Raw genomic sequence first — 16,113 nt, 5'->3', positions numbered from 1 at the left:
CCTCCCTACCCCCCAGGAGAAACGCCTTCTCGAGTTGCTTATTGGCTCGCGCCAAATCGAACTCGATATAACGCATATAATCCCACATCACCCTACAGCACATGTTTTGTCGCGATTCTAATAGTCATGAGAAATATAGCAAGCTTATTGATGTAACTAATGCGATTGTGTTGTGCTGTTACTCAATTAACCACATAAGTAAGCATATGTTTACTGTTTACACTCTGCTAAGAATTAGTGTTAGGAAAATTACTAAGCGTTATTATACTTACATTCACGGCCCGATCAACATTGCAATCCTTTTCTGGACCAATGTCTTCATTTAGCGTAGAGCTGCGGATTGGATCGTTTGTTGCTTGACTAACGCCATTGACTGCCAAAGATTCTTTTTCCGCTTCATGATCACTACTACCGTTGTTCAAAAATTTGTCATTTTTTATATCAACCGTCGGATGGATATGAAAACTATCATGCAGTCTTTGTTTTTCTTCCTGCAATCCTTCCTCGTTAACTCGTTTTATGTTTCTGTTGCTTATTGGAGTAGATGCGATAGCATTGCTATCGCTCATTACACTTCGGTTTTCGGCGCTGCTAATTACACCTTCTGCTCCTTTTTCTTTATTGGTATGTTTACTTGTTCTGCCTTTTGGCTTTATACGTATAGTAGCTGTGACCTGAAGATCGTTTTCGTTGTTTGCTGTAATATTTGTTTCTTGAACATCTTCTACGCATATATCATCGGTTGTGACAATTGCAGTCACTAATGCTGAAGACGGTAGTTTGGGCACCGCAACTGACTCTTCTAGATAATAATAATCATTGGTTGATTTGCCTTCCCCGTTTGTAACTGTGAAGCTCTGTGGAGTAGACGATGGACGTAGTCTGATCGTTGCCTGCGTGAATGATTCCTCCACGATTACGGTTATGTTTAGGGATTTCATGGCACGTAAGTATTGGTAATGCGATATTCAATGAATTAACGTCACATGCAAAAGATGTTCAATTCGTAATTTTCGAATTGTGTGTATTAAGTATTGCAAAAATTCTTTCTCAAAATTAACATTACGCCATGATTACATGAAAATTTGATACAAAACGGATTCAATTGCAATACATTTCCATTAAATGAAGAAGATGATGAAGGAATCAGAATGAAATTGCATAGGGAACGAAATAATGAATATGAATAACAAAAAAAAGAAAAAAAAACGATAGGAATTAATAGCGTTCCTAGACAGTTAATAAATCAATAAAGAAGATGGAAAGTAGAAGAAAAAAAACGGAAAATAAACTAAAAAGAAACATAAAATAAAAGAAAAAGTATTTAACTTTAACCAAAACGGAAATTTGACCAATATTTGAGACCATTCAACCTGTCTCCAGCTCCCGCAGCGACAGGATGTGTTCCACTCTGAAGCGTCCTATGGATCACATGCATGCGATAGAAAGTGGTCATTTTTATCGAGTATGATTGTGTAATCAATGTGATTACCCGTCACGCATTATTCGGTGTTTCCGTCTATCTTCGGTGTTCTTGCAGAGTTAGTAACGAGTCTCAAACCGATCCTTTGGCGATCGACATAATTTTCTAGTGCTGGTATTCTGTGTATTTGCTAATCGTTACAGGGCGTTATAGCACCCTGTTTAAGGTGACTTTCTCTTTCAAATCCAAAACTACAAACCAAAAAATAGAATCGCTCGCCAGGCTTTCTCGCACAGTGTATTTTTTGCGAAAAATCATAAGAACGGGATTTTCGCAATTCGACAAGTTCGGCTGTCACTTTATATTAACAAATAATAGGGCGTACTTTCAACCATTAAATAAAAAAACCAAATTTTAATTATTCAAAAATTTTATAACGCCCATCAGATATTTTGAGCAGTTTCCCCTACCTTCAACCCTACTTGCCCAACATATTTGTGCTCGCGTGCAACATACCATATTGCTATCGCTCTTTGCCGGTATGGCTATGATTAACTGTACTAGAGCATTAAGCCTTCCATAACCTGTATCGATGTGTATGCCTGTGTATGCAACTGCTCGACCGTGTAAACGCGCGGTATTGGTATGTTTTTTTACGTCGGTGTAGACTTCACCGGTACAAAAACAAACATTCGCCAAAGTGAACTAACCTACATGTCGCTTCTTTTTAGAAAAGCGAATTTGCCAGCAAATTCGTCCTTGAAGAAGTCTTAACCAATATGCGGGAAGAACGCGATTCGATGGAGGCTTCCGGCTCTGTTTCGGAGCTACTATCGAAGATCATCCGAGAGTTAAATGAGGTCGCTAAAAGAGAAATGAGGACTCTAAACGCGGCTCTACATTGTTAGCGATTTTCCCGTTGCGAACATGATTGCAATTTTTCCACTGTCAAATCCGAAACAGCTTTCACAAAAAAATAGAATCACGCGTTATTATTCTAGCGAAAAAAATCAGTTTCGATTCGAGGTGAGGATAATAAACACCTGTTTCTTAAAAAGCCTCTCGGAGTGTCTGACTCATTATTAGCGTAGCCGTCCAGAATAGATTATGTGAGTGTAACTGTGTTAAAAGTAGAAAAGTTGGAGACATACAAACTCCCTCGAAAGTGATCCCGCATGTGATAAAAGAAATCCAACGCATCCGGAGCAACACAGAAAGACAACATCGATTGAAGCTGTATTCCGCCCAGAAATCGGGATCCCCCACGCAGTTACCCAACTGGAGAGAAGGCCAGCAACGTTAAACCAAACACCCACGACACGACAAAGCATACATCGTAAATATTTATTTTTTTTAAGTCAAATAGTGTTTCGATTGAAATGGATGTTTGAAAAAAAAAGAGTGTTACTCTACGAAACGCTACTAGATCATTAGGAAACACTACTCGATAGATTTCAAAGTGAGGACGCGATATGCCTTCCTTTGCAAATTCAAAGCAACGGAATAAAATTCATACAGCAAAGCAAACCCCAACCAACAAACTGTCATTTAAAAACAAGTTTAATCTTGGCAAGAACCATAGCAAACCAGCCAAGACAAATTCAGAAAATAAATTTCCAATTAAAAATCCTGAAAAACCAGAACTAATCACGATATACGAGCCAATGCGCAGGATATTTGTGCAAAAAATGCAGTTTAACAACAATGAGTAAACACAAAACCAGAGTCCAGTGACAGTGAAAGTGAAACTGAACACTTTAATGATATACATTTTTGGCAGGCAAAGAGTCCGAAACACAACACGTGAAACCCACGAAGAAGTAACTTATCTTCCATGTTTACGGACTCAACAAGGTCTCAATTTATTGCTTGATTCCGGTGCAAACAAGAACTTTTTACAACCAGGTGTTTAAAAACAAAGTAAAAGATAAAAAAGATTTAAATAACTAACATCATGGGAACACAAATAATGGATACTTGTGGAAAACCTAACCTTTTATGCAAGGAAATACCCGCTCAAAAATACTACGAAAATTCCACAATTTCGATGGACTCTTTCATAATTTCTAGCAGAAAATCAAGCTATCCTAGATTATCGTAAACAATCGCTCGTGATTGCAAATGTGTCATTGGTCATGTTTCAAATTATGTATTCCAAAAATATTTCCTGAATTAGAAAAACTATAACCACGTAGTAACTCTGCCAACCGATAAGGACGGAGAATGGAGCGTGTATGAACCGACCAAGTTTAAAACAAAGAATTGCAACTCAAATAAGTGTATACCTAGCCAAAAACAATACAACAACAATTTTGACACAAACAAATAAACCAAACAATTCCCATTTACGACGCACAGCGTTGGAAATCACGGTTAATAATATCGAAACAGTTACCCTTGTTACCGATAAACCATCAATCAAAAATTACACGAGAAATGCTTAACGGCATTATTCGTACGTCTCACCTTCCAAAATTGGAAAAAGACCATCTTTTTAGAAAATTTTTCAAAAATCATAACGTTCTATTAAAAGCAGGGGAAAAGCTTTCTGTTACATCGATGTTATGCATAAAATTGCTAACACTGAAAATGTATCCGGTTTCACAAAATCTTACCGATATTCACACGCATTTAAAAAAGACGTGGGATAACAAATAAATGAATTGGTTCGAAATGGAAACTGATATGAGTAGTCCCAAAAGAAATTGATGCCTCGGGAAAGAGAAAAATAAGAGAATTATTGATATCTGGAGATTTAACAAAAAAAACTATTGAAGACAAATTCCCAATCCCTCACATGGAGAAAATCCTAGTCAGTTAAGGCAAATCAGTTTACTTTACAAAACTTGTCCTCAAATCAGGACCCATCAAATCGTAATGAACCCAAAAAATAGAGAAAAAACGGAATTTTCAACATTCCAAGGATATTTTACATTTAGTCGAATACCATTTGGACTAAAAAATGCCCAGTTGCTTTTCAACGCGCTATGAATAATGTGTTAACAGGGCTCAAAGATATAATTTGTTTCATTAACCTCAATGACATTTTCATCGTTGGTAAAAACTTGTAAAAACACGTGGAAAGTCTTAAAACAGTTTAAGAAAGACTTTCAAAATTTAATCTCCAAACTCAGTTGGATAAGAATGATTTTTTTTTAACTAAGCGGAACTCTTAGGACATGTACTCACCCAGGAAGGTAATGACACCGGACAAACTTGAAAAATCTTAGCTGGAAACTGCCATCAACGCAAAAAGAAATTTAACAGATTTTAGGAGAAGCAGGATACTAACGACGGTTCATAAAGGACTATTGTTTTATTCATGAAGCCTGGCCATATTGCTATAAGCCTTTTTCAAGATGTTTATAAAAAGATGCAATCATAAACACTCAAAACCAAGAGTTAATCTCGATGTTCAATAATTTAAAAATAATTATTGCTCCAGATTAGATATTGGCATATCCCGATTTTGAAAAACCGTCCATTTTAAAAACTGATGCAAGCAACTACGTACTCGGCGCATTTTCATCTCAAAAACAAGAAAGGAAAGAACACCCGATTGCTTTCGGGAGTAAGACATTAAATGGGTCTGTCTACACGGGGTTAGTAGAAAACCCAGTTTCCAACCCGAAAATCAGCCGAAGTCTACCCACACTACTTTAAATCTGATTCACTCCTTTGCATTCCCATGGACGTGTAGACGAATATAACAAACAAAACAAAATCGTGATCAAGATCAGCCGTTTTGGGGGTTTAGTTTAGTAAAACCGAATAACAATTCAAACTCCCAAACGTAAACAAATATCCCTAGCTAGTAACATATTGCTCATCTTTGATCATTCCTATCGTTGAAGTTGATTGATTCTGTTTTGGTACAATGCCGGAAATTTGCTGGAAATGGCTGCTATGTCAATTTGATTTTCAATCGAAATTTCAAGTCCATAGATTTTACTTATTTCTTCAAAATGTATCAATAATGTTGCACGAACATGCATGGATGAAGCAACATACACCAACTAGTACTGGCATGAACACTGGCAAAGTTGTAATAAATAGTTTCAATAACTCAGGATAAAGCCTTTCTTCCTTTTAAATAGTATGCCATTTATCTGGCACAATATGCATTCTCGTCAGTCTGCCTCCAGCTTCCGTAGTGAGAGCATGTGTTTCGCTCGGAAGCGTCCTTACGAATTATTTCTTAAGGCAAATAAGTGGTCATCGCTCTCGTGTGCTATTGCGTACCCAGCGCAAATACTCGTAGCGCACTAATCGGTGTTTCGTGTTCCCTCCGATATTCGCTCGGAGTTGTGCCGTTGACTGTATCGATCAAGTGGTGATCGACGTTGTTCTTAGTGTCGTGAGTGTGTGTACCTGTCTATCGTTGCGACAAACAAGCGTATCCACGCAGCGTGGTCGCATCGTTCGACACTTGTACTCAGTGAGCGTGTGTGAGTGTGTGTGTTTATTTGTGCGTCGTGTGTCACGGTGAGTTATCCTTTTCTCTCCTACCGTTGTATCCGGCTCTACCATGGGGGTAGAGCAGGATAATTCTGAGTCGGATCGGGAGGCTGAGCCCTGTAGAGAGGTAAAGAGAAAGCCAGGACGCCCTAAGGCTGCGCCTGCGACCAAAAAAGTGGCCTTAGAAGAAAGGCCATCTACTTCGAAGGCCTCGTGTAGTGCCCCGATGGCATCTAGTGCCTCGCTGGCAAACAGTGCCCCGCTGACCCTGAATGATGTGCCACTATCCGAACACCGCGCGCGTGCTTACCCGCCGTCATGGGAGGGTAAGCCGTTTGTTTTCTTCATGCCGAGAATTAAACAGCTCGATGTAAGGACGATCGCGGCATCATTGTTCCGAAGATACCCAACTGTTGCCGATGTGTTTCGGATGCGCCCGAACAAGATCAGGGTTACCGCAAAGGACCGGGCTCTAGCCAACGTCATTGCGGCTGACCCAGATTTTACGGAGCACTACCGGGTTTATATCCCCGGTAGTCTGGTTGAAGTGACCGGCGTAATCGAGGATTTCGATTATCCGGAGGAGGATATTCTAAAATTTGGTGTGGGTGCTTTTCAAGCACCAGACTCACCCAAAGTAAAAGTGCTTGAGGCAAAAAAGCTTTTTAAGCTAGACGCCTCTAGTAAAAACGAGAAAAAATATGTCCCAACCTCCTCCCTCCGCATTACGTTTGAGGGAACGGTACTTCCGCAGGCCCTCATTCTTGAAGGCCTCCGGATACCCATCGACCGGCCATACGTGAAAAGGGTGGCCACCTGTTCTAAGTGCAGCCGGATTGGACATGCCGATCCGTTCTGCACTCGCAAGATTTGCTGCGGTAAATGCAGAGGGGCTCACGCTACCGAGGAGTGCAAAGCCCCATCCCAGAAATGCTTGCATTGTCGGGAGGAGTGGCATGAGGTAGCCTTGTGCCCTGTGTATCGGAAACTCTAGAAGGAGCAGACAAAAACTGTAGCCGAGCGGGCACGGGACTCGTACAGCGATGCTCTGAAGGGAGCAAATGCTACGAACCCTTTTGCAGTTTTGGGTACAACTGCAAATGGCGAGCCTAGTCCGACTGCACCTGAACAGCTGCCACTGAGATCGGTAAAGATCACGAGAGTGCCTTATAAAAAGGTACAAAGAAAAGCCTTAAAGACAAAAGACAAACCTTTGGCACCACAGCGCCACGCTAAAGTTTCTTCCCCCGGTCCAAAACGTGACGCTGATCCCAAAACTCCCGCCCCACAAATTGCCAGGAAACAGCCCAAGAAGAAACAATCTTCTCGGACCAAAGCTCCGGTGGATAGCCTGGCTTTTCCGACGGAGCCCATGAGCTTCCCGAGAACTCCCACCCCGTCCCTGTCCGAGATCCTTGAGTCCCTTCTTTTGTCCCTCAACCTCCCGCAGCATCTGCACATGATCGCAACTTGGAAAATTGATGTCTTTTTGTACGGTGAAAAAATATCAACCACCGACAATTTTCGATACCTTGGCGTTTGGTTCAATTCAAGGCTAAACTGGAGTACACACATCTCCCATCTGGTGCAAAAATGCAGTAAAAGAATCAACTTTCTAAGGACAGTCACAGGATTCTGGTGGGGCGCACATCCATCAGACGTCCTGCGACTGTATAAGACAACGGTACTATCCGTGTTGGAATATGGAAGCATATGCTTCCATTGGGCATCCAACACGCATATCCTCAAACTAGAGAGGCTACAGTATCGTTGTCTTAGACTCGCACTAGGGAGCATGAAATCCATACACAACATGTCCCTAGAAGTGATGACCGGAGTGATGCCGCTGAAACTACGCTGTCGCTTCGCCTTCTAGTCCGTTCTTCAGTATCGAATCCCTTGATCGAAGAAAATTTTAAAGCTCTTCTAGAGACAGGTTCTAAGAGCAAGATCTTGAAAATCTACGAAGATTTTGTTGCCCTACAAGTGCATGCTAACGCTCCACAGGCATTAAACCGTGCTGCCCTTCCTGAGACCTACAGTTCCCTTTTAACAACAGATTCCTCGTTGCACGAGGAAATTAAGACCATACCGAATGATCTTCGTCCGATGGTAGTTCCGGGCATTTTCAGGAATAAGTATGGCCATTTAGACCAAAGTAGCCAGTATTATACTGATGGATCATCCTCTAAGGAAGGCACCGGCTTCGGCGTTTTTAGTGAGTCTGCGGAAGCATTTTTCAAATTGCGGGAGCCGTGTAGTGTTTGCACCGCAAAACTAGCCGCAATCTTGTACGCACTATTGATGATAGCAGCGAGACCTTCAGATCAGTACTTCATCTTCACAGATAGCCTTAGCGCTATTGAACCACTAAGACACCTGAAGGCTGTTAAGAGTCAGGATTTCCTTACCATCAAAATCATAGAATTGCTTGGCTCCATGTTCGACAAGGCGTTCAGGATTTCGATAATTTGGGTACCTTCTCATTGTGGAATTCCCGGCAACGAGAAGGCAGACTCACTGGCCAAAACAGGCGTTCAACAAGGCGCATTTTACGACCGTCCGATCTCGGCCCGAGAGTTTCTTCGTCTACGACAGCAACTTTTCCTGTCTCGCTGGCAGAGCATGTGGGAGGCGGATGATCTCGGGCGATTCCTTTTCTCGATCTCTCCGCAAGTGTCCCTGCGGCCTTGGTTCGGTGGGCTCTCTGTAGACCGGGCATTCATACGCATGATGTCTCGACTTATGTCGAATCATTTCGCGTTGAACGCTCATCTGCAGCGTATAACTCTGGTTCAGACGAAGGTGTGTGGCTGCAGTGACGGATTTCACGATGTGGATCACCTTCTGTGGTCCTGCGTGGAGTTTGAAACTGCAAGACCCTCCTTGTTAAGCGCAGTCGAGAGCATCGGCAGACGACCGGGTATAAAAATAAGAAAAGTATTGGCAACTAGGGACCTCGCCCACATGAGGCTCATCTTTCGATTCGCCAGAGGCAACGGTCTCATCCTATGATTCCGCATCCCTATTATCCTTCCAATCCACATCCGCCACTCCTTTTGTTATTCGTTGTGTTGTCTTTGTGGTAAGTGTTTTATGTAGTGCAACGGGTATTGCGTTGACGGGGCTATGTAATTTGAGGGCGGTGTCCATACTGCCGTAAAAGGAGGCAGCCTTTTTCGTTTGTAGCAGTGTGCTGCAAGTTAGCCCAGCTTTGATACGGCGGGTCCACCTGTGTTGGCGCTGGGCTCGGGAGTGGTCGGCGGGTACAGTCTCGTAAACAGTGGAATCACTCCAGCTGTTGCGAGATGGAATCTGCCGATCGCTTTTGAGTTCGATGTTGACTTGGTCGATCATAGGCTGTGTCATGGCTGGGCTACTTGGAGAACATTGCACGCAGAAAAATTCATGTTTGTACTGTCCATATATGGGGCGGTCCGGTGGCCGAGGCGACAGCGGCGCCGGTCTTCACACGGCAGGTCACAATCAGACCGCCTCCCCGTACGAAAGGTTGACTACTTTTCTACGGGTAAAATTAAGTCACAGAAAGCCAGAAATGGCAGGCCGAGACCTCTCGAGGTTGTAGTGCCACAGAAGAAGAAGAAGAACTGTCCAAATAACTGTGCTTGTTTGTTTCAGTCCAGACCCACATCACACACTTCAATAGTCAACCGGAGCGAACCAACCCCCATCGAATCCATAGCCACAGCAGTAGAACCGGACCAAAAAACCTACAACACACACACACCCACCCAATAGAAATGGACAACAACCACCCATCTTCCCTGCACAACCGAGCATGCCCGGGATATGGCAAATAACTAGGAGGAAATGCCTAGTTAATTTTGTTAATTGTTTTTTGCGTGAATGTAATTCACAGTCACCACATGCGGTGGTGACAATACGGCATCGGACCGTCATAATTAATAAATTAATAAATAAATGCATTCTCGTGGGTGTTTTTGAAACAAATGTTGTGTTGCATTGTTGAGCAAAACGATCCGCTTCATAAAATATTTTTTGACCCTTTACCCGTGCCCCTTAACTCTAAGTTGTAAAATCAAAAAGAAACACAATAAACTTAAGGTTTTACCTGTAACGGTATACACACGAGGGATGCGAGTCTGTGCTCATTTTAACCCATAGGGGTGCTATGCACATCGGTCAACCGTGGTTGTTATCACGGTTATTTTTGTCGGGTGGTAACACCTAAGATTTCATTTACCTGTGATCGAAGTATTTCGTAAAGTGTTGAACATATTTTAAGGGATGTTCTGTTGACATTTTTATACTCAGATTTTGTAAACTCATAAGAAAGAATGCAATGTGTGTTATGAATGAAGAAGATTTATGAATGGAGATTGAGAAAGGAAATCATGCATATAATATGAATTAAAGAAAATATGTTGAGAATTTTTTTCACAGTTTGTAGCACAATTCATGTTTAAAGATAGATAAATGAAAAAAAATACAGATCCCCAAACACTCAATGTAAAACAAGAGGCCTGGTCGTTTTACTTTGTAAATTTAATTGATTACTATGATCACAATACCCATTCATACAATCTTGGAGTAACAATGATTCCCGATCCAGAACCCGAACACGGTCGGATTTCGCACACATCTTTATTTTTGTGTATCAAAAAGCATCATCGCATCCCTTTTAAGTTCATAATGCTCCGTAGTCTTCATAATGTCATCATTTTGCCGAACCACCCAAGCTTCAAACCAATAATGACATTCTGAAGAGTACGGAGGACCATGAACCAGAAAGGGATGCAATGATACGTATACACAAAAATGAACATTTATAGGTAACTCCTTCTCTTTTCGTGATTATAGTTTTTGTAACCAAGATAATTCGACGAGTTTAAGAGAGTTTGGATTTTTATCCCCATTTCGGCCGATCCCCATTTCGGTTGCGTTTTGTGTTTGATATTCGTCTACAGGTGAAAGGGAGAAAGCGGCTAGGCCGTCGCATTCAAGCGCACAGCGCTTTAAGTAAGACGGTGAATCAGATTTATGATAGTGTGCGTAGATTTCGGGTCATTTTGGGGTGCTAAGTGGGTTTTCTACAAACCCCGTGTAGACAGACCCAATGAAGTTTAATCTGAATATTCCACAACGGAAAAGAAGCTTAAGCGATCATTTGGTTTGTCCAAAAATTTAAATATTATTTGTTTGCCCATAAATTCACCCTGATAAATGACTACGAGACTTCAACCGAGCATGCCCGGGATAAGGCAAATAAGAGGGAGGAAATGCCTTGTTAATTTTTGTGAATTTTTAATAGTCAACACATGCTGTGTTGACAATACGGCGTCAAGCCGTCATCCTTAAAACATAAATAAATAAAATAAATAAATGACTACGAGCCCCTAAGACATCTACAAAAAAATCTTCTTTGGCGTCTGGAACTCGAAAATTTTTATTATGAGATACAATACAAGGAGGGAAAGACGAACGTAGTAGCGGACGCGTTAAGGAGAAAAACAGAACAAACAACATTACTCAGCCAAATTCTTCCATATCAGCACCTCAGGAAAAAGAAGAAGGCACTTCTTAGCAATATGTACAAGATACAATTTATATCAATTTCGAAGAATCATTCCTCGTTTCAGAATGCCTTCAACAAAATAACCCTATTTCATATACGCAAACCATTCATTCAGCTGATATTTTCAATGACTTTTACATCCATTTACGGAAAAAAAATTGTTTTACCTAATTTGCAGAAAAACTCAAAAAACAACTAACGTCATTGAATCCCCCTTCGCTAACTATAAGGTAGCAATTATTTGCAGAAACAATTTTGACGAATTACAAATTCTAAATTTCATGCAAAAATTCCACAACACCAAGCAAACCGCGATCCACTTTATTCGAAGTTATTTATTTCCACGCATAGTTATAAAAAATTAAAAATTAAACTATTCAATTTGTGTAAGGTCTGTAACGTGCACAAGTATGAACGCAAACCTTATAACATTAAAGTCACTCCTCGCCCTATTGGAAATACCCCTTTTAGTCGCGTTCACACTGATATTTTTGAAATTGACAAACTTTTTTTTATTCATAAAGAACGGCCTGGCCGTATTGCTAAAATTCACAAACTTAACTTTGTTACATTTGTATGTGCCTTATCAAAATAATTATTTTATTATTTTTTATTTAATTTTATTCATATAATAGAAATCCCGTCTATAAATCTGACAGACATAAGAAAAGCTCCTGCTTATTTTATTAAAATTTTAATGAAAATTAAAACTTTTTGGTGCCCACGAGTCAACATTCATTTGTACACGATTTAGGTTCAGAATTTCAACTTTCATCATCCTCCGAAACTAATTGACTAGTAGAAAGAACACATAGAACAATTACAGAGCTTGTTAACACTAACAAACACAAGTTAAGAGGTTAAAATTCTCCAGAACTTAAGAACGTAGTGACAGCACTATACAACAACACAGTACATTCTTCAACGCTAACGATTCATTCACGTCTATCATTCACGAAATAATTTTCAAGAGAACTAGCAACAGAAATCCGTAGTAAATAATTCAAACAAATTGGAACATTTTCAAAAGGTATCCCAAACAAAAGTTGTCCCAAAAGATTCACAATACTATGCATGCACAAGCATAATGATAATAAAGAACTACCTCCAGAAATATAATCAGGCAAACAAGTATTTGTAGGGAGAGGTGTTAGGAAAAAAAACTAGACCCACGATTTAATGAAAGAACTTGTTTACATTCCAACGTTAAATCTGTTAAAAAAACAAAAGCAAGAAACATCAAAAGGAGCAAAAACAAATTAAGGAGAATTAAGTCATTATTAACTCATCTTTTTCCAGCTTTGCTAGCCCTTATCAAGGTCTCTCGAGGATTTTATAGAAAGTGCATTACTCCTATGCTCACGGCCACTAACTCTCTTATCGCCGCCCGTCACCACCGTCGAGAGACTACCAGAACCAACCGCACGTTGCTTCACCGTAGCACTCCTTCATCTACAGGACCCGTGTCGGATCTCACTTTAAATAACGCCACACCGCTCATTTCACTTCGTCATCCTGCTCTACCAAGCAGAGAGTTCTTACTCAAAGCTCCCACCAGCAAACTTTAGACCATTTCTTTCGGACATAATTTACAATTGAGGAATAATATTTACGCCTATTATCAGAATGTGCAAGGTCTCCGTACGAAACTAGTTATTCGTCGCCAGGCCTTCGCCACTCTGATTACAGTATATGTATCTGTATGAATGTATATGTATGAATCGATCCCCTCGTCGCTTCTTTTCGAAGACAACTTCATCTCATTCAGATGCGACCGCGTGGAGGGGGAGAGCTTATAGCATGTACATCACAACTTGTTGCCTCGTCGTCGTTTATTGACGGACTCAGCTTTAACCATTTGAAGCAGCTCTCTGGTATATTCAACACAAACGGACGCCAAATAAATCTGATCCTTTCCAACTATGCTGCAGCGGCGGTTTGTGGCATAGTCCACCATGCGCCTTTGCCAATGTCTCCGGAAGACATCCACCATCCTGCTATTGAAATTTGCATTTCCGTCAGCCCAAATCCTATTGACCGAGCTTCTCGAACTGGTTTCACGCGCGAGCTTAACTTCAGGAAGTTCGAAAAGGAAAATTGTGACTCATCCTCGATTACGACTGGAGCTCCTTGAATGCGGCTCCTAGTATTGACGAGGCTGTAGCTGTTCACGTGAGTGTTTTTGTCCTTCCTCTCCCAATTTTGTCCCTTTCGTACCCCACCACCTAAGCCCTAGTGGTCTGACAGTCACCTGCGTTCACTTAAAGCAGATGTTCAAAGCAAGCTACGAGCGTACCGCATACATTGATTCCATTTATCACCTGCGTTTCTTCAAATACGTAGCATCTGCTCATCGCAGTTATAATAGGATCCGCCATCGAACCTATAACGCGCGCATCCAATGCCACCTTTACACTAATCCTAGATCTTTCTGGAAATACGCCAATAGACAACGTGGCTCCTGTGGTATTCCATCAACCATGTATTTGAGCAATTGTTCCGCTTCATCTCCTACGAAAATAAGCCATTTGTTTGTGCATCACTTTGATGGTCTTTTTGTTGATCAAACCCACTCTACAGCGTATCTTTCGACTCGGCTTGCGAGTGTTGCTCAGGATTTAATTGATGCGCACTCGGTGCACATAAATGAGCCGTTGGTGCTCACTGCACTTTGTCAGCTGAAGCACTCCTTCTCTCCGGGTCCAGAGTAATTGCTCCTGTATTAATCCGCCTATTTACTAGGTCGATGGTTACAGGAGTCTTTTCCTCACTTTGGAGATCAGCTTGGCTGATCCCTGTGTTTAAGAAGAGTTGTCGTACATCCCTCGCTAATTATCGAGGCATCTCTATCCTTTGTGCATTGTCTATACTCCTCGAATCTGCTATCTGTTCTGCTATCCTCCCAATTGTTTCCCCTTTAATCCCATCCTTCCAGCATGGTTTCATGCGTAGCCGCTCCACCCTGACGAACCTCATGTCGTTGATGCTCAATCTGTATTCTCACACAGTGGGTGGAGGGCAGGTCGAAATCATCTACACCGAATTCAAAAGAGCGTTTGATTTTTTGTCGCATCAACTGCTCATGGCAAAGCTCGAGCGAATGGGTTTTCGTGGACCCCCTCTCCTCTGGCTCTGTACCTTTTTGGAGGACCGTTCATACTGGGTATGGGTTGAGGAGGTTCTCTCTGTCCCGTTCATCAGCAAATCAGTTGTCTGTTTGCCGATGATGTCCCACTGCCTCCCACTACCTCCAATCCTATGCCGATGCTTTTGCAAACTGGTTGGATAAAAAACTGTCCTTCAAACCGCATCTTAACTCAGTCCTTGGAGAGCTAACAAGTTGTTGGGTCTAATCACACGTGTTGCTTCTGAGATTCGTGATCCAATCCTGGACTACGAGTATTGTATGGTGGGCCGCTGGCGTCACCGTTATGAAAAGGTTGGAGAGTGTGCAGAAGAAGTTCACTCGAATAGTCGTCAGGCGCATAAAGTTCATGTTGTGCATACAAAGTTCTCCCTATACGCTTTTAAACTGTATCGAACAAAAATGAACACATTTTTTTTATGCTTAAAATGAGTTTCTATCAATATAAGCTCTCTAAAACTGACAAAATATTACGTTTCTAATATAATTTTACGTTAAAATACAAATATTTTTCAAAATGCATCTATAAGTAACTTTTTGTATGCTCAATATATTCCGCTATTTTGTCTCTGTGTCAGCATGAGAGTTTCAATTCATATTTGATGACTTAAAAAGCAATTTGCCTGCTGTTTCATTAATAATTCAGGCGATACAGTTAATTTTTTGTCAAATTTAAAAGTTTTCTTTGAAGCCGTAATTGATTCGATCTTATCCACAGTGATAAACACAATAGAGTTTCAGTTTAAGAGCATTTTACAGCTACATCTGCTTGTAGCCGCTGCTACCGCAGGAAAAGTCGGAAACAATAGCTACAGAGACGCATCTGACAAAAATGAACAAATATATCTCCCGACCTTCTCCCTCCGGATCACGTTTAAGGGAACGGTACTTCCGCAGGCCCTCATTCTTGAAGGCCTCCGGATACCGGCTATACGTGCCAAGGATACCCACTTCAGCCACCTGTTCGAAGTGCAGCCGGATTGGGCATGCCGATCCGTTTTGTACTCGCAAGATTTTCTGCGGGAAATGCAAAGGAGCTCACACTACCGAGGAGTGCAAAGCCCCATCCCAGAAATGTTCGCTCTGTCGGGAGGAGTGGCATGAGGTTGCATTGTGCCCTGTGTACCGGAAGCTGCAAAGAGAGCAGACCAAAACGGTAGCCGAACGGGCTCGCGGTTCATACAGCGATGCTCTGGAGGAAGCAAACGCATCGAACCCCTTTGCAGTGCTGGATAACACAGCTGAAATTGGCGAGGCCAATCCGACTGCACTCGAACAGGTGCCATTGAGATCGGTAAAAGTACTGTGAGTAGCTTATTAAAAGGTACAAAGAAAAGTCTTAAAGACAAAAAACAAACCTTTGGCACCACAGCGTCACGCTAAAATTTCTCCACCTGTCCCGAAACGTGACGCTGATCCCAAAACTCCCGCCCACAAATTGCCTGGAAGCATCCCAAGAACAAGCGATCTCCTCGGACCGAAGTTCCTTTGGAAAACCTAGCTTTTCCGACTGAGTCCAAGGGCTTCCCG

At 41.6% G+C, this 16,113-nt stretch overlaps 1 protein-coding gene across 12 annotated transcripts in view; it reads right to left on the bottom strand.

Annotated features, from left to right (window-relative positions):
• LOC118512377 (ubiquitin carboxyl-terminal hydrolase Usp2-like) overlaps nt 1–16,113 on the bottom strand; it is an 87,546-nt gene that overhangs the window by 46,716 nt on the left and 24,717 nt on the right. For 8 of the 12 annotated variants that reach the window (XM_036056766.1, XM_036056802.1, XM_036056775.1 and 5 more), the window contains one exon: nt 273–893. The exons of 3 other annotated variants lie outside the window; for them this stretch is intronic. In XM_036056766.1, coding sequence (XP_035912659.1) covers nt 273–893 — 621 coding nt within the window. Of the gene's footprint in view, nt 1–272; nt 1,046–16,113 lie in introns of all 12 variants that reach the window. One more of the 12 variants, XM_036056837.1, reaches the window with a different exon arrangement.

Source organism: Anopheles stephensi, chromosome X (genome assembly GCF_013141755.1).
Source record: "Anopheles stephensi strain Indian chromosome X, UCI_ANSTEP_V1.0, whole genome shotgun sequence".
NCBI classification, from domain to species: Eukaryota; Metazoa; Arthropoda; class Insecta; order Diptera; family Culicidae; genus Anopheles; species Anopheles stephensi.
This window is presented reverse-complemented; position numbering and strand designations above follow the sequence as displayed.